We start from the raw sequence: 19,494 nt of genomic DNA, 5'->3' as shown, positions 1-19,494 counted from the left end.
TCCAGGGATCTGCACAATAGATTGTATATATCAATGACTTGGATGAAGGCTTAGAGAGTTATAAATCCAAGTTTGCAAATAACACCAAGTTCGGACACTGGGACATAAGAAACAGGAGCAGTAGGCCATACGGCCCCTCAAGCCTGCTCCTCCATTCAATAAGATCAACCTCAAGTCCATTTTCCCACGTAATCTCCATATCCCTAGATTCCCTTAGACTCCAAAAATCTATCTCAGCCTTGAATATATTCAGAGACTCAGCATCTACAGCAGATAATTCAAAAGATTCACAACCCTGAGTGAAGAAATTCCTCCTCATCTTTGTCTTAAATCGGCTATCCCTTATCCTGAGACTGTGGCCCCAGTTCTCAACACTCCAGCCAGGGGAAACAACCTCTCAGTAAGTTGTGCAGATAGGAGCAGGGCTACAAAGGGACAGACAGATTAAGGTGAGGGTAGAACTACAGCAAATGGAGTTCCACAAGGGGAAGTGCGAGATCATCCACATTGGGTCCAAGACAAACAAATTGGAATGTATTCTTAATGGTGAGAAACTAAGAACTGTAAAGGAATAAAGAGATTTGAGAATCCAACTGCACAATTCATTAAAAGCTAGCAGCCAGGTACAAAAAAAAAAGCAAAAAGGCAAATGGAATGTTGCCCTTTACTCCTGCACCTATTTTCTATGTTTCTATAACAAAAAGGGAGGAAGTTGTGCTTCAATAGTACAGAGCCTTGGTCAGACCCCATTTGGAGTTCTGTTTTGGACACCACAACTCAGGAAAGATATATTGGCCTTGCAGGTGGTGCAGCGCAGAATCACCAGAATGATAGCAAGGCTTAGAGGATTAAAGAACACAAGAATAAGAATATAAGAAATAGGAGCAGGAATAGGCCATTTGGCCCCTCGAGCCTGCTCCGCCATTCAATAAGATCAAGGCTGATTTGATCATGGACTCAGCTCCACTTCCCTGCCCGCTCCCCATAACCTTTTACTCCTTTAACGCTCAAAAATCTGTCTATCTCGACCTTAAATATATTCAATGACCCAGCCTCCACAGCTCTCTGTGGCAGAAAATTCCATAGATTTACAACCCTCCGAGAGAAGAAATTTCTCCTCAGCTCAGTTTTAAATGGACGGCCCCTTATTCTAAGACTATGTCCCCTAGTTTTAGTTTCCCCATGAGTAGAAATAGCCTCTCTGCATCCACCTTGTCGAGCCCCCACATTATCTTATATGTTTTGATAAGATCACCTCTCATTCTTCCGAACTCCAATGTGTATATAGGCCCAACCTATCCTCCTGTCAACCCCCTTATCTCCAGAATCAACCGAGTAAACCTTCTCTGAACAGCCTCCAATGCAAGTATATCCTTCCTTAAATACAGAGACCAAAACTGTACACAGTACTCCAGGTGTGGCTTCACCAATACCCTGTACAGTTGTAGCAGGACTTCTCTGTTTTTATACTCTATTGCAAGGGAGATAAAGGCCAACATTCCATTTGCCTTCCCGATTACTTGCTGTACCTGCATACTAACTTTTTGTGCTTCATGCACAAGGACTCCCAGGTCTCTCTCTACTGCAGCACTTTGCAATTTTTCTCCGTTAAAATTATAATTTGCTTTTCTATTATTGCTGCCAAAGTGGATAACCTCACATTTTCCCACATTATACACCATCTGCCAAATGTTTTCCCACTCACTTAGCCTGTCTATATCCTTTTGCAGATTTTGAGAGTCCTCCTCACAATTTGCTTTCCAAAACATCTTTGTATCATCAGCAAACTTGGCTACATTACACTCAGTCTCTACAATCTATATTAATGACTTGGATGAAAAGAGTTGAGAACCCAGCATCGATCCCTGCGGCACCCCACTAGTTACTGTTTGCCAAACAGAAAATGATCAATTTATTCTGATTCTCTGTTTTCTGTTAGTTAGCCAATCCTCTATCCATGCTAATATATTACCCCCAACCACGTGAGTTTTTTTATCTTGTGCAGTAACCTCTTATGTGGCACCTTATCGAATGCTTTCTGGAAATCCAAATACACCACATCCACTGGTTCCTCCTTATCCACCTTGCTTGTTACATAGAAACATAGAAAATAGGTGCAGGAGTAGGCCATTCGGCCCTTCTAGCCTGCACCGCCATTCAATGAGTTCATGGCTGAACATGCAACTTCAGTACCCCATTACTGCTTTCTCACCATACCCCTTGATTCCCCTAGTAGTAAGGACTTCATCTAACTCCTTTTTGAATATATTTAGTGAATTGGCCTCAACAACTTTCTGTGGTAGAGAATTCCACAGGTTCACCACTCTCTGGGTGAAGAAATTCCTCCTCATCTCAGTCCTAAATGGCTTCCCCCTTATCCTTAGACTGTGTCCCCTGGTTCTGGACTTCCCCAACATTGGGAACATTCTTCCTGCATCTAACCTGTCTAACCCCGTCAGAATTTTAAACGTTTCTATGAGGTCCCCTCTCATTCTTCTGAACTCCAGTGAATACAAGCCCAGTTGATCCAGTCTTTCTTGATAGGTCAGTCCCGCCATCCCGGGAATCAGTCTGGTGAACCTTCGCTGCACTCCCTCAATAGCAAGAATGTCCTTCCTCAGGTTAGGAGACCAAAACTGTACACAATACTCCAGGTGTGGCCTCACCAAGGCCCTGTACAATTGTAGCAACACCTCCCTGCCCTTGTACTCAAATCCCCTCGCTATGAAGGCCAACATGCCATTTGCTTTCTTAACCGCCTGCTGTACCTGCATGCCAACCTTCAATGACTGATGTACCATGACACCCAGGTCTCGTTGCACCTCTCCTTTTCCTAATGTCACCATTCAGATAATAGTCTGTCTCTCTGTTTTTACCACCAAAGTGGATAACCTCACATTTATCCACATTATACTTCATCTGCCATGCATTTGCCCACTCACCTAACTTATCCAAGTCGCTCTGCAGCCTCATAGAATCCTCCTTGCAGCTCACACTGCCACCCAACTTAGTGTCATCCGCAAATTTGGAGATACTACATTTAATCCCCTCGTCTAAATCATTAATGTACAGTGTAAACAGCTGGGGCCCCAGCACAGAACCTTGCGGTACCCCACTAGTCACTGCCTGCCATTCTGAAAAGTCCCCATTTACTCCTACTCTTTGCTTCCTGTCTGACAACCAGTTCTCAATCCATGTCAGCACACTACCCCCAATCCCACGTGCTTTAACTTTGCACATTAATCTCTTGTGTGGGACCTTGTCGAAAGCCTTCTGAAAGTCCAAATATACCACATCGACTGGTTCTCCCTTGTCCACTCTACTGGAAACATCCTCAAAGAACTCCAGCAAATTTGTCAAACATGATTTCTCTTTCATAAAACCATGCTGACTCTGCTCAATTGAATCATGCTTTTCCAAATGTCCTGCTACGGCTTCCTTAAGAATGGATTCCAGCATTTTTTCAACGACAGATGTTAGGCTAGCTGGTCTATAGTTTCCTGCTTTTTGTCGGTTTTCTTTTTTAAATAGGAGTGTTACATTTGCAGTTTTCCAATCCGCTAGGACCACCCCAGAATCCAGTATGGCAGGTTACATAAACTTGGCTTGTATTCCCTGGAGTATAGAAGATTGAGGGATGATCTGATCGAGGTATTTAACGTCGTTAAGCTTTTACCATTTCTATCCCAATTGTCTACTCTCCTCTTCTCCAATGACCTTTTAAATTGCTGATATATATCATGTACAATTATAGAAATAGAATCTGTTTGTTTTTTGAGAATTGCATTCTTTTATTTTACGAAGAGGAGAGAAAGTCGCTTAAGTAGTGTACCACTTACCATAGATGGTAACTACCTAGAAACATCAGCAACCTGCCCCGCCCCCTTTATTGCAATCCCTGGACATATGTTTTCTCAATATGTGATTTAGTCAGTATTCTTGGATCAGTGTACTATTTTGGTTGTGCTATGAATCGGACAATATTAGTCACTGAAGCAGCGCCCGCCCTTTGTCCATCGCCTTCCAGGTGAGACTCACCGCGGCCGTTGCTTTCTTTGCAGCGGGGATAATGACAGGAACCGGTGCTGACATGTTGTTACCACACATACACAACAAAAAGAAAAGCGTCCAGCTAACCCCGGGTCACCTCCACGACACACGGCCCACGGCCACCTTTCTCAGCGTTTGCTCTGCCCCGCTCCTGGGCCGTTAGCTCCGCCGTCCCGCGCCGCCGGATATCCCGCCTCCTCCTGCTCCAATTTGACGCTTCCACAACCAGCAACCCTATCTGGACGTTGTGATTGGCTCATCGGAATGTCAATCAGAAAAAATAAATCGAGGGCGGACTGCACAGACGTAGCTCAAGCCTGACGATAGCGAGTTGTGGCTGAGAAAGCCTTATCTCTTTAGTCGCTTTATCCAATGCATTTTGTGATGAATGTGAATAAATGCCCATGCGGTCTTACGATAAAAAAAAACTTTTTGTTGATCAAACTTTAATTAGATGCTGCTCACATGTTTACTGTTCCAAGCTGTGTCCTGGCCAAGCCAATATTTATCCTGCAACCAACATCACTAAAACAGATTATCTAGTCATTATCACATTACTATTTGTGGAAGCTTGTTGTGCTGCCGCGTTTCCTACATTCCGATAGTGACTACACTCCTAAAAAAGTACTTAAATGGCTGTAAAGCGCTTTGGGACGTCCGGTGGTCGTAATATAAATGCAAGTCTTTTGTGAAAGGCCTGGAAAGGAGGTTGAGAGCCACGATGAAAATCAAAGCCGTGATGGGCAATTAAAGGATACCGGGGTCACTGCCGGCATCCAGTGCCGCGCCTGCCGTAAAGCAGCGTCAGCGTGGGCTGGGCTGGGAGGAGGCCGCTGTGAGCGGGAGGATGGCATGGCGCGGGAGCTCGGTGGGGCTCGAGTTGCTGCGGCGATTGCCGCGGGTTTCACTCGCCAACCTGAGGCCGAACCCCGGAGCCAAGAAACGGGTAAGCTAGCGGCACGGCGCACCTGCATTTACCGCACGCACAGCCCCAGGGCCTGGGAGGTGTCGGGCCCAGGGATTCCGGGCGTCCCCCGGCCGCCCTCTCACTGCCATGCAGGGCAAAGTCAAATCCTGAGAGACCGACTTGCAGCTTGACGTCGCCGGCACGGGCCGAATGGCCTCCACCTGTAACCGTTCTATGATTCTGTAAACAACACTTTGAGTTCCTGTCACTGTTAATGTGGGCGAAGGAGGAAGTCATTTTGTGCACAGCAAGATCTCGGAAACAGCCTCTGTTTTTAGTGGTGATGGTGTACGGGAGGACTGTTAGTCGAAAGGGTCTATCCTTAACCCTCCTATTTGTCATCTACATGATGCCCCTTGGCGACATCATCCTAAAACACAGCGTCAGTTTCCACCCAGCACGAGCTCACCACCATTTCTCTCCACCACTCATGATCTCTAAATTGTGAGACTACTTCTCCGATGAGCAAAAATGTCCTCCAATTAATCATTGGGAAGATCAAAGCCATTGTTTTTGGGCCTCCGTTCCCTAATCCATCCGTCTCCCTAACATTTGTCTGAGGCTGAACCACGCTGTTCTCTAACTTGGTATCATATTTGACCCTGAAATGAGCTTCCAACCACATATCCATGATATAACTCTGTAACATCGCCAGTCTCTGCCCTTGCCTCAGCACATCCACTGCTGAAACTCTCATCCATGCTGTTGTTACCTCTAGACTTGACTATTCTAATGCACTCCTGGCAGGCCTCCCATATTCTACCCTACGTAAACTTGAGGTTATCAAAAGTTGGTTGCCCATGTTGTAACTCGCACCAAGTCCTGTTCACCCATCTCCCCTGTGCTTGCTGACCTACATTGGCTCCCAGTTAAGCAATGTCTCGATTTCAAAATTCTCATCCTTGTTTTCAAATCCCTCAATGATGCGCCCCTCCCTATCTCTGTAATCTCCTCCAGCCCCACAACCCCCCTGAGATATCTGCGCTCCTCTAATTCTGTCCTGTTGAGCATCCCTGATTATAATCGCTCAACCATTGGTGGCTGTGCCTTCTGTTTCTTAGGCCCTAAGCTATGGAATTTCCTGCCTAAACCTCTTTGTCTCTCTACCTCTTTTCTCCTTTAAAATTCTGACGGGACTGGACAGGTTAAATGCAGGAAAAGTGTTCCCAACGTTGGGGAAGTCCACAATCAGGGCACACAGTCTAAGGATAAGGGGTAAGCCATTTAGGACTGAAATAAGGAGAAACTTCTTCACTCGAGAGTTGTTAACCTGTGGAATTCCCTACCGCAGAGAGTTGATGCCAGTTCATTGGATATATTCAAGAGGGAGTTAGATATGGCCCTTACGGCTAAAGAGATCAAGGGGTATGGAGAGAAAGCAGGAAAGGGATACTGAGGTGAATGATCAGCCATGATATTATTGAATGGTGCTCCAGGCTCGAAGAGCCGAATGGCCTATTCCTACACCTATTTTCTATGTTTAAGGCGCTCCTTAAAACCTACCTCTTTGGCCAAACTTTTGGTCATCTGCCCTAATTTCTCCTTATGTGGCTCTGTGTCAAATTTTTTGTCTTGTAATACTCCTGTGAAGCACCTTGAGATGTTTTACTACATTTAAAGGCGCTGTATAATACAATTTGCTGTTTTGTCATTGAAGGATGGGGAGAACTCCCTGCTCTTTGAAAAATACCGTAGGATCTTTAACATCCATCGAACCACGGTCTGAAGGCCCACCCAAATGTTGGTGACTGAAGACGATGTAAAGTACTCCCTCAGGACTGCACTGTGATGTCGGCTTAGACCATGCACTCTGATCCTGGAAAGGTGGCTTGGACCCTCACTCCTGATAAGTGTCTCCAAAGCAACAACAACTTGCACCTTTTAACGTAGCAAAATATCCCAAGGTGTTTCACATAGGCGGAAGGAAGGGCAATCATGATAGCCAAAGAAGGAGATATTAGGAGCAGCAACTAAAGGCTTGGTTAAAGAATTGGATTTTAAGGAGGGTCTTGAAGGAAGAGAGGGAGATGGGAAATCAGAGGAGTTTAGAAAGGTACTTCCAGAGCTTGGGGCCTAGGCGGCTGAAAGCACAGCCACCAATGGTGGGGCAAAGGATGGGAGAAAGGCACAAAAGGCAGTCAGAGGGATGGAGAATTTGATTTGAGGGGTGCTTCTGTAGTGCTGGAGGCAGTTACTCAAACAAGTTAATGCTGAGTCCTGCTTGAGTCATTTTGCAAATAATTTAAAAAATGTTATTCAAGGTGGTATTAAAAGTGCTTTGGTCGAAATAGGAGTATTTCTTAGTCGTGCTCAAGAAAGGCCAAAATACAACTTTATTGTGAGGTTTGAAAGGATTCTACTTGGATTTTTGTTTCACAACTAACCATCTTTGCTGTTCTATTTTTGGCTCAACTGAAACAAAGATGAAGGAAATTCTCTCATTGATAGATAACTAATAATGCTTAATTTCCAGGAAAAAAGACGTGGCAGGGGCATACATGGAGGGAAAAAAAGTGGCCGAGGTCACAAAGGCCAGACACAGCGTGGAAACCGACCACGATTAGGGTTTGAAGGTGGACAGACTCCATTTTATATTGTCATTCCAAAATATGGATACAATGAGGGGCACAGGTTAGTGAATGAATAACTTTATTGATTGACTATGCAGTTAATGTTATTTTCACCCACATTAGAAACTATCAGTACACCATATTTTAAACAGTATGTACTAATTTCATGGGAAGATATGTGTGTATGTATATTTGTAAACATGCGCATACATGCGTGTATATGCAGGTGTGTGCATACATGCGTACATGCCTGCGGGCGATTGTGTGTATGTGTATGTGTCTATACAAGCATATGTGTGTGTTTATATATAAAAATTACGGCACAGAAGGAGACCATTCGGCCCATCGTGTCTGTGCCGGCCAAAAAAGAGCTATCCAGCCGAATCCCACTTTCCAGCTTTTGGTTCATAGCCTTGTAGGTTTTAGCATTTCAAGTGCATATCTAAGTACTTTTTAAATGCGGTGAGGGTTTCTACCTCTACCACCCTTTCAACAAACTGGTTATTGACTTCTCTGCTAAGGGAAATAGGTCCTTCCCATCCACTCTATCTAGACTTCGCATAATTTAATATACCTCAATTAATTCTCCCCTCAACCTCTTCTGTTACAAAGAAAACAACCCCAGCCTCCAATCTTTCCTCATAGATAATATTCTCCAGTCCAGGCAACATCCTCGTAAATCTCCTCTGTACCTTCTCTCGTGCGATCACATCCTTCCTCTAATGTGGTAACCAGAACTGTACGCTGTACTCTAGCTCTGGCCTAACTAGTGTTTTATACAGTTCTAGCATAACCTCCTTGTTCTTATATTCTATGCCTCAGCTAGTAAAAGAAAGTATCCCATATGCCGCCTTAATCGCCTTATCTGTGGACATGCACTCCAAAGTCCCTCTGTTCCTCTACACTTTAGTATCATATGTGTGCGCATATATGCTTGCATATGTACGTGCCTGTGTGTATGCATATGCCTGTGTAAGTGTATGTACACATGCATGTATATAGGCAAATTTGTACATCCATATATATGCATACGTGCATGTGTTTAGTCATGTGTGTATATATGTGCATGTCTATGTATGCATGTTTTCACGTGGCTATATGTTTAAGTGCATATCTGTATACATGCGTATACGAGTTCGATCATGTGTATGAGTGTGTGTTTGCATATGTTCAAGTATACACGTATGTATGTATGTATATGCGGGCATTTTTGCATGTAGGAGTATGTGCGTGAGTGTAGGCATTTGTGTTCACATCTGTTGTCAGGAAATTATATGGGTCTATAATTAAGGATAGGGTGAATGAACACCTCGCAAAATTTCAGTTGATCAGAGAGAGGTCCAAAGAGACTGTGGGTGGGTGGTCGGGGGTGGGGGGCGGGTGCGTCCAGGGACATAGATCATTAAAATGAACAGGTACAGAAAATAATCAAAAAGACTAAGGAATGCGAGTCTTTATATCTAGAGACCTAGAATACAAGGGGGTAGAAATTATGCTGCAGCTACACAAAGCCCTGGTTACTCCACACCTGGAATACTATGAGCAGTTCTTGGCACCGCACCTTAGGAAGGATATATTGGCCTTGGAGGGAGTGCAACGTAGATAACCGAACTCCAATGGTTAAATTACAAGGCAAGATTACACAAATTAGGATTGTATTCCTTGGAATTTAGCCGGGTAAGGTGTTGTGTATGCAGACTATAGATGCACTCTCTGTGTAGACGCTGTGTAATACATGCTGGCACCACTAGAGGGTAGAAACCGGGGTATCCTGCCCTGGTGGCAGGGGCTGTATAAAAGGCTGCCCACCATGCTTGTGCCTCATCTCTGGAGTTAGGAATAAAGGACCAAGGTCACTACAGTTTGAGTACAACACATTGCTCGTGGAGTCATTCATAAATACATTACAAACATAATATAAGGGATGATTTGATCGATATTAAGGCGAACGGTTAGGGTAGATAGAGATAAACTATTTCTGCTGGTTGGGGAGTCTAGAATAAGGGGGCATAGTCTAAAAGTTAGAGCTTTTAGGAGTGAAACTAGGAAACCCCTCTACACAAAGGGTGGTAGAATTTTGGAACTCTTCCACAAATGGCAATTGATGCTAGATCAATTTAAATTTAAATCTGAGATTGATCGATTTTTGTTAACCAAATATATTAAGGGATATGGGCCAAAGGCAGGTTTTTGGAGTTGGGTCGCAGATCAGCCATGATCTCATTGAATGACGGAACAGGCTTGAGGGACTAAATAGGCTACTCCTGTTCCTATATGTGTTCCAACTTATAGGGTGTCTGTTATGGCTCAGTGGTAGCACTCTAAGTCACAAGGTTTTGGGTTTAAAGCAAGCTCCAGGAACAAGTGGTCATTATCTCATTGTTGTTTGTGGGATTTTGCTGTGTGCAAATTGTCTGCCGCATTTCCTTCATTATAACAGTGAGTACACTTCAAAAGTACTTAATTGGCTGTAAAGCGCTTGGGGGCATCCTGAGGTTGTAAAAGGTGCTATATTAATGCAAGTTTTTTTTTCTATTCGTGTGCATGTCGATCAATGTTCCCTCTGAGCTGCGCGGCTGCGCAGCAATCTCCAAGGCCCCATGCAGGCTACTCACCGGCTTTTCTATTGTAAATACCGTGCATGCGCAGAGATTTAAAAGGACCGTGCATTAAAAGAATCGGGCAGCGCAGAACAAATGCAGCTTACAGGGACCGTTGATGTTGATGTGCATGTATATGCATGTCTGTATGTATATTTATTTCTGCATATCTGTGTATGTGTATGTATGTCTGCGTATCTGGGTACAATAGGTATATACTGAAGGACAGATTGCACATGGTTTGTGGAAGGACCAGGCCTAACAAACAGGATGGCCATTTCTTGTACAGAATTTTATAAATGTAATATTACATCACATTTCTTTTCTCAGTTATAGGCGGCAGTACCAACCGCTAAGTCTGAATCGACTGCAGTACTTGATAGACCTGGGCAGAGTGGATCCCAGTCAACCGATTGACCTGACCCAATTGGTGAATGCAAGAGGAGTTACAGTCCAGCCACTTAAAAGAGACTATGGAATCCAGCTAGTAGAGGAGGTAATGCAAACCAAGCATTTTTCTGTGTTGATGACGTAAAGTGACAGCTCTATTTCTTAAGTAGGCTCAGCAATTTTCCAATTCTCTATTATTCCTAGGAAGCCTATCTTTACATGCAAATAATAGGAAATAAATCTACCACGTTATTTTTATATCCTTAGCAGCTATACCATTAGTGGAATTCAGAAGACTAAACTTCACTAAAATATTTACTCTTTTTCCTCAAGAGTTCAAGAAATCCTGTCTCAAACACATGACTGCAACTTCCTCCGTTTTATCTCATGGGCAAAGTCAATTAATCACTAGGAGTAAGTCTTTGGCTTAATGGTAGCATTCTCGCCTTTGAGTTGGAAGAGGCAAAGTTCAAACCCTGCTACAAAGAGTCCCAGCAAGAGGAGACCGAAGCTCTGGTTCTCCACTTTCTCTTCCTCCGCCCCACCCCCTCCTCCTCCTTCTCTCAACTCTCTTTTCCCATTGATTTCCCCCCTCCCCGACCTTTCTTCCAGATCCACTTGTTCTTCTCTCCTCTGCTACTTCCCCTTCTCCACTACCCACACTCGTTTCCCCTCCCTTCATGTGCTGCTTTACTCTACTCTCCCCACTCTTACTCCCCTCCTTTTCTCTCCTGCTTCCCCCCCCCCCCCCCCCGGGTTATGTGTTCAGAGTGAACTTTACAGATTAGTATGTGTTCTCTTTTTTTTTATTCGGGTGCTTTTTTTTGTCCCCACTAACCTGTGTACCTAATCTAGTGAAGAAACTGATGCAAAGCTAGCCAGTTACAGTTTCTTTGAACAGTTTTTCTGGCTGCCATTAGATGGAAGCAAAAGCACAGTTTGTGAGCTTGTAGACAATCCTGCTGCAGGAAGATCTTATAGTTTATCAAGGATATAATTAGAAACTGAGAAATCTTTGTGCATCTAAATAGGTAATTGTTAACAATGATTTCATATAGATTACTATAAAAATTTAACCACAGATATGAGCCAACAATTAATTGCATTTATGAAAATTACTATTACTACTGTAATCAGCTACACTTCTTGTTTCAATTCTCAGGGTGCTGATAGTTTTGCAGCAAAAGTAAGCATTGAAGTTCAGTGGGCATCGGAGCTTGCTATAGCTGCAATTGAAAGGAATGGTGGAATTATAACTACTGGATTCTATGATCCACGAAGTTTAGGTAAGCACAGTTCGTTTTTTTTAACCATTTGCACATAGCTTTGTTTAAAACAAGCAGGGCCGTTTATTGTGCCTTTTGAGAATTTTCTAAAATTGATTCTCATTCTGTAATTTTTGTCTGGTGTTGATTCTTTGGCCTAGAAATTGGATAACTTTGCCCCTAATTTTCAGGCACTAAACAGACATTTAAGCCTCCAATATGGCTTCATTCTTGATTTCCTGCCCTTCCCCTTTAAGTACTTGCCTGATAACTCTTGTTGACGACATAGCAGCCTAAAATTCGAGGTCTCTTCGCCGGCGAGCTGCCTGTAGACGCCCAGCGGGTGTCCGTAGCTCGCTGGTCTCATTTAACTGAGGTCTGAGGCTCAATATTATGTGTGCCATGGGCTTAATTCTTGAGGCACAGGGATCGTTCACTGCCCCCAGTTCGCACCAGCTTCTATTTACAATAGAATAATGATCAAAAATCTAATACTGTAGGAGTCCTGTGTAAAATTACTGGCCAGCTTCAATCAAGTTCATAGTGGGGATAGGTCTACAGCACAAAGCTCCTATAAATTGACAGACACAGAATGACTGAGAGATGAACAAGTGAGTAAATGTACTGCTATAGTTTATGTCAATCCTGATGAACAGGCAATGGTATGTTGTAGTTATGCCTAACATAGAAACATGGAATATTTGGTGTAGGAGTAGGCACTTCGAGCTTGCACCACCATTCAATAAGATCATGGCTGATCATTCACCTCAGTACCCCTTTCCTGCTTTCTCGCCATACCCCTTGATCCCTTTAGCCGTAAAGGCCATATCTAACTCCCTCTTGAATATATCCAATGAGCTGGCATCAACAACTCTCTGCGGTAGGGAATTCCACAGGTTAACAACTCTCTGAGTGAAGAAGTTTCTCCTCATCTAAGTCCTAAATGGCTTACCCCTTATCCTTAGATTGTGTCCCCTGGTTCTGGGCATCCCCAACATTGGGAACATTCTTCCTGCATCAAATCTGTCCAGTCCTGTCAGAATTTTATATATTTCGATAAGATCCTCTCTCATCCTTCTAAATTCCAGTGAATACAGGCCCAGTCGATCCAGTCTCTCCTCATATGTCAGTCCTGCCATCTCGGAAATCCGTCTGGTGAACTTTCGCTGCACTCCCTCAATACCAAGAATGTCCTTCCTCAGATTAGGAGACCAAAACTGAACACAATATTCCAGGTGAGGCCTCACCAAGGCCCTGTACAACTGCAGCAAGACCTCCCTGCTCCTATACGCAAAACCCTAGCTATAAAGGCCAACCTACCATTTGCCGCCTTCACCGCCTGCTGTACCTGCATGCCAACTTTCAATGACTGATGTACCATGACACCCAGGTCTCGTTGCACCTCCCCTTTTCCTAATTTGCCGCCATTCAGATAGTATTCTGCCTTCATATTTTTGCTACCAAAGTGGATAACCTCACATTTATCCATATTATACTGCATCTGCCATGCATTTGCCCACTCACCTAACCTGTCCATGTCACCCTGCAGCCTGCTAGCGTCCTCCTCACAGCTCACACTGCCACCCAGTTTAGTGTCATCTACAAACTTGGAGACATTACACTCAATTCCTTCATCATCTAAATCATTAATGTATATTGTAAATAGCTGGGGTCCCAGCACTGAGCCCTGCGGCACCCCACTAGTCATTGCCTGCCATTCTGAAAATGACCCGTTTATTCCGACTCTCTGCTTCCTGTCTGCCAACCAGTTCTCTATCCATGTCAGTACATTACCCCCAATATCATGTGCTTTAATTTTGCACACCAATCTCTTGTGTGGGACCTTGTCAAAAGCCTTTTAAAAGTCCAAATACACCACATCCACTGGTTCTCCCTTGTCCACTCTACTAGTTACATCCTCAAAAAATTCCAGAAGATTTATCAAGCATGATTTTCCTTTCATAAATCCATGTTGACTTGGACCGATCCTGTCACTGCTTTCCAAATGCATTGTTATTTCATCTTTAATAATTGATTCCAACATTTTCCCCACGACTGATGTCGGGCTAACTGGTCTATAATTACTCGTTTTCTCTCTCCCTCCTGTTTTTAAAAAGTAGTGTTACATTAGCTACCCTCCAGTCCATAGGAACTGATCCAGAGTCGATAGACAGTTGGAAAATGATCACCAATGCATCCACGATTTCTAGGGCCACTTCCTTAAGTACTCTGGGATGCAGACTATCTGGCCCCGGGGATTTATCGGCCTTCAATCCCATCAATTTCCATAACACAATTTCCCGCCTAATAAGGATATCCTTCAGTTTCTCCTTCTCACTAGACCCTCGGTCCTCTAGTACTTCCGGAAGGTTAATTGTGACTTCCTTCATGAAGACAGAATCAAAGTATTTGTTCAACTGGTCTGCCATTTCTTTGTTCCCCATTATCAATTCACCTGAATCTGACTGCGAGGGACCTACATTTGTCTTCACTAATCTTTTTCTCTTCACATATCTACAGAAGATTTTGCAGTCAGTTTTTATGTTCCCGGCAAGCTTCCTCTCATACTCTATTTCCCCCCTCCTAATTAAACCCTTTGTCCTCCTCTGCTGAATTCTAAATTTCTCTCAGTCCTCAGGTTTGCTGCTTTTTCTGGCCAATTTATATGCCTCTTCCTTGGATTTAACACTATCCTTAATTTCCCTGGTTAGCCATGGCTGAGCCACCTTCCCAGTTTTATTTTTACTCCAGACAGGGAGGTACAATTATTGAACTTCATCCATGCGATCTTTAAATGTTTGCCATTGCCTATCCACCGTCAATCCTTTAAGTATCATTTGCCAATCTATTCTAGCCAATTCACGTCTCATACCATCAAAGTTACCTTTCCTTAAGTTCAGGACCCTAGTCTCTGAATTAACTGTGTCACTCTCCATCTTAATAAAGAATTCTACCATATTATGATCACTCTTCCCCAAGGGGCCTCGCACAACAAGATTGCTAATTAGTCCTTTCTCATTACACATTACCCAGTCGACGATGGCCAGCCCTCAAGTTGGTTCCTCGACATATTGGTCCAGAAAACCATCCCTTATATACTTCAGGAAATCCTCCTCCACTGTATTGCTACCAGTTTGGTTAGCCCAATCTGTATGTAGATTAAAGTCGCCCATGATAATTGCTGTACCTTTATTGCACACATCCCTAATTTCTTGTTTGGTGCTGTCCCCAACTTCACTACGACTGTTTGGTCTGTACACAATTCCCATTAGCGTTTTCTGCCCTTTGGTATTCTGCAGCTCCACCCATACAGATTCCACATCATCCAAGCTAATGGCCTTCCTTACTATTGTGTTAATTTCCTTTTTAACCAGCAACGCTACCCCACCTCCTTTTCCTTTCTGTCTATCCTTCCTGAATGTTGAATACCCCTAGATGTTGAGTTCCCAGCCTTGGTCACCCTGGTGCCATGTCTCCGTGATGCCAATTTTATCATATTCATTAATTGCTGCCTGTGCAGTTAATTCGTCCATCTTATTACAAATACTCCTCGCAATGAGGCACAGAACCTCAGGCTTGTCTTTTTAACACACTTTGCCCTTTTAGAATTTTGCTGTAATGTGGCCCTTTTTGATTTTTGCCTTGGGTTTCTCTGCCCTCCACTTTTACTTTTCTTCTTTCTATCTTTTGCTTCTGTCCCCATTCTACTTCCCTCTCTCTCCCTGCATAGGTTCCCATCCCCCTGCCATATTAGTTTACATAAGAATTAGGAACAGGAGTAGGCCATCTAGCCCCTCGAGCCTGCTCCGCCACTCAACAAGATCATGGCTGATCTGGCTGTGGACTCAGCTCCACTTACCCGCCCACTCCCCATAACCCTTAATTCCCTTATTGGTTAAAAATCTATCTATCTATCTGTGATTTGAATACATTCAATGAGCTAGCCTCAACTGCTTCCCTGGGCAGAGAATTCCACAGATTCACAACCCTCTGGGAGAAGAAATTCCATCTCAACTCGGTTTTAAATTGGCTCCCCCGTATTTTGAGGCTGTGCCCCCTAGTTCTAGTCTCCCCTACCAGTGGAAACAACCTCTCTGCTTCTATCTTGTCTATCCCTTTCATTATTTTAAATGTTTCTATAAGATCACCCCTCATCCTTCTGAACTCCAACGAGTAAAGACCCAGTCTACTCAATCTATCATCATAAGGTAACCCCCTCATCTCCGGAATCAGCCTAGTGAATCGTCTCTGTACCCCCTCCAAAGCTAGTATATCCTTCCTTAAGTAAGGTGACCAAAACTGCACGCAGTACTCCAGGTGTGGCCTCACCAATACCCTATACAGTTGCAGCAGGATCTCCCTGCTTTTGTACTCCTTCCCTCTCACAATGAAGGCCAACATTCTATTCGCCTTCCTGATTACCTGCTGCATCTGCAAACTAACTTTTTGGGATTCATGCACAAGGACCCCCAGGTCCCTCTGCACTGCAGCATGTTGTAATTTCTCCCCATTCAAATAATATTCCCTTTTACTGTGTTTTTTCCCCAAGGTGGATGACCTCACATTTTCCGACATTGTATTCCATCTGCCAAACCTTAGCCCATTCGCTTAACCTATCTAAATCTCTTTGCAGCCTCTCTCTCTCCTCTACACAACCCGCTTTCCCACTAATCTTTGTGTCATCTGCAAATTTTGTTACACTACACTCTGTCCCCTCCTGCAGGTCATCTATGTATATTGTAAACAGTTGTGGTCCCAGCACCGATCCCTGTGGCACACCGCTAACCACCGCTTGACAACCCGAAAAGGACCCATTTATCCTGACTCTCTGCTTTCTGTTAGCCAGCCAATTCTCTATCCATGCTAATACATTTCCTCTGACTGCGCGTACCTTTATCTTCTGCAGTAACCTTTTGTGTGACACCTTATCGAATGCCTTTTAAAATCGAAATACACCACATCCATCGGTACACCTCTATCCACCATGCTCATTATATCCTCAAAGAATTCCAATAAATTAGTTAAACATGATTTCCCCTTCATGAATCCATGCTGCGTCTGCTTGATTGCACTATTCCTATCTAGATGTCCTGCTATTTCTTCCTTATAGCTATAGCTTCAAGCATTTTCCCCACTACCGATGTTAAACTAACCGGCCTATAGTTTACCTGCCTTTTGTCTGCCCCCTTTTTTAAGCAGAGGCGTTACATTAGCTGCTTTCCAATCCGATGATAACCTCCCCAGAGTCCAGAGAATTTTGGTAGATTATAACAAATGCATCAGCTATAACTTCCGCCATCTCTTTTAATACCCTGGGATGCATTTCATCAGGACCAGGGGACTTGTCTACCTTGAGATCCATTAGCCTGTCCAGCACTACCCCCCTCGTGATAGTGATTGTCTCAAGGTCCTCCCTTCCCACATTCCTGTGACCAGCAATTTTTGGCATGGTTTTTGTGTCTTCCACTGTGAAGACCAAAGCAAAATAACTGTTTAAGGTCACAGCCATTTCCACATTTCCCATTATTAAATCCCCCTTCTCATCTTCTAAGGGACCAACATTTACTTTAGTCACTCTTTTCCGTTTTATATATCTTTTACTATCTGTTTTTATGTTTAACCCCTCCCCAACAGCACTAGCAAATACTCCCCCTCGGACATTGGTTCCGGTCCTGCCCAGGTGCAGACCGTCCGGTTTGTACTGGTCCCACTTCCCCCAGAACCAGTTCCAATGTTCTCGGAATTTGAATCCCTCCCTGCTGCACTACTCCTCAAGCCATGTATTCATCTGAGCTATCCTGCGATTCCTACTCTGACTAGCACTTGGCACTGGTAGCAATCCTGAGATTACTACCTTTTGAGGTCCTACTTTTTTAATTTAACTCCTAGCTCCCTAAATTCAGCTTGTCGAACCTCATCCTTTTTTTTTTACCTATATCGTTGGTACCTATATGCACCATGACAACTGGCTGTTCACCCTACCCCTTCAAAATGTAATATATAGTATGGAACGTTTATTAGAATTCAGTGCTTGTATCAGGTATGATTTGCAGACTTTAGTGTACTTGAGCAATAAACTTACTGTGGATTTAAATATCTGAATTGGTATCATGAAACAAACATATAGTGTAAAGTAATTTAATATTCATGTATCAGCATGGTTAATCATTTAGCAATGTTTCTGCATTCAAACAGAGGTTTTGTGTAAGCCAGTGCCATTTTTTCTAAGAGGACAACCCATTCCAAAACGTATGCTTCCACCTGAAGAACTAGTTCCATACTATACAGATGCTCGAAATCGTGGTTATTTAGCAGATCCAGCAAAAATTCAAGAGGTACGGATGGCACTTGCTAAGAAATATGGCTACATTTTACCGGACATTACCAAAGATGGGATGTATAGCATGTTAACAATGCGCAAAGATCCGCGGCAAATTTTCTTTGGTCTTGCTCCTGGTTGGGTGGTGAACCTATCCGAAAAGAAAATTTTAAAACCAATTGATGAAGAACTATGTAGTTATTATAGTTCTTGAAACTGTTGATGATGATGTAGTTGTAACTAGAAATATCAAAGCTGATTCCTCACCTGTGTAAATTGAATTGTGTATTAAAAGAATACTTGTTTTCTACTTTTGAGTCAGTTCTTCTGTTGACTTTGATAACTAGTTATTGGTTTTACACATATAGAAAGTTATCAGCCAGAATCCTGTGGTGTTGCTTATGGAAAGTTGCAGGATACACTTTTTTTATAACAGAGGATCATCACCATAGACAGTCCCTCGAAATCGAGGAAGACTTGCTTCCACTCTGAAAGTGAGTTCTTAGGTGACTGCACAGTCCAATACGGGAATTACAGTCTCTCTCAGGTGGGACAGACAGTCGTTGAAGGAAAGGGTGGGTGGGGAGATTGGTTTGCCGCACGTGTTCTCCCCCCCCACCCCCCCCCCCCACCCCACCCCCGGATGCTCTTCCTCCACTTAGGGCGGTCTTTGGCCGGGGACTCCCAGGTATCAGTGGGGATGTTGCATTTTATCCAGGAGGCTTTGAGGGTGTCCTTGAAATATTTCCTCTGCCCACCTGGAGCTCGCTTGCCGTGTAGGAGTTCCGAGTAGATCGCTTGCTTTGGGAGTCTTGTGTCAGGCATGCGAACAATGTGGCCCGCCCAACGGAGCTGGTCGAGTGTGGTCAGTGCTTCGATGCTGGGAATGTTGGCCTGATCGAGGATGCTAACGTTAGTGCGTCTGTCCTCCCAGGGGATTTGCAGGATCTTGCAGAGACATCGTTGGTGGTATTTTTCCAGCGATTTGAGGTGTCTACTGTATATGGTCCATGTCTCAGCCATACAGGAGGGCGGTATCACTATGGCCCTGTAGACCATGAGCTTGGTGGTAGATTTGAGGGCCTGATCTTCGAACACTCTCTTCCTCAGGCAGCCGAAGGCTGCGCTGGCGCACTGGAGATGGTGTTGAACCATGTTGTCAATGTCTACCCTTGCTGATAATAGGCTCCCGAGGTATGGAAAGTTGTCCAGGGCCACGCCGTGGATCTTGATGACTGCGGGGCAGTGCTGTGTGGCGGGGTCAGGTTGGAGGAGGACCTTTGTCTTGCGAATGTTTAATGTAAGGCCCATGCTTTCGTACGCCTCAGTGAAG

At 43.9% G+C, this 19,494-nt stretch overlaps 2 protein-coding genes across 3 annotated transcripts in view; one reads left to right on the top strand and one right to left on the bottom strand.

Moving 5' to 3' along the window:
• Positions 1-4,278, bottom strand: part of LOC139275194 (acyl-protein thioesterase 1-like) — a 248,433-nt gene extending 244,155 nt beyond the window's left edge. Inside the window, exon 1 of one of the 2 annotated variants that reach the window (XM_070892333.1) lies at positions 4,039-4,278. In XM_070892333.1, the coding sequence (XP_070748434.1) occupies positions 4,039-4,107 (69 nt within the window). In that variant the 5' untranslated portion in view covers positions 4,108-4,278. The remainder of the gene's footprint in view (positions 1-4,038) is intronic. The other variant, XM_070892323.1, reaches the window with a different exon arrangement.
• A 319-nt stretch (positions 4,279-4,597) lies between these two features.
• Positions 4,598-18,471, top strand: mrpl15 (mitochondrial ribosomal protein L15). The gene is made up of 5 exons (XM_070892289.1): positions 4,598-4,996; positions 7,491-7,648; positions 10,518-10,683; positions 11,740-11,863; positions 18,038-18,471. The coding sequence occupies exons 1-5, from the start codon at positions 4,898-4,900 to the stop codon at positions 18,373-18,375; spliced, it is 885 nt and encodes a 294-aa protein (XP_070748390.1). The 5' UTR covers positions 4,598-4,897; the 3' UTR covers positions 18,376-18,471.
• Positions 18,472-19,494: the final 1,023 nt, after the last annotated feature.

This window comes from Pristiophorus japonicus, chromosome 1 (assembly GCF_044704955.1).
Source record: "Pristiophorus japonicus isolate sPriJap1 chromosome 1, sPriJap1.hap1, whole genome shotgun sequence".
In the NCBI taxonomy this organism is placed as follows: Eukaryota; Metazoa; Chordata; class Chondrichthyes; family Pristiophoridae; genus Pristiophorus; species Pristiophorus japonicus.
The sequence above is the reverse complement of the archived record's forward strand: the minus strand, read 5'-3'. Positions and strand labels throughout refer to the sequence as shown.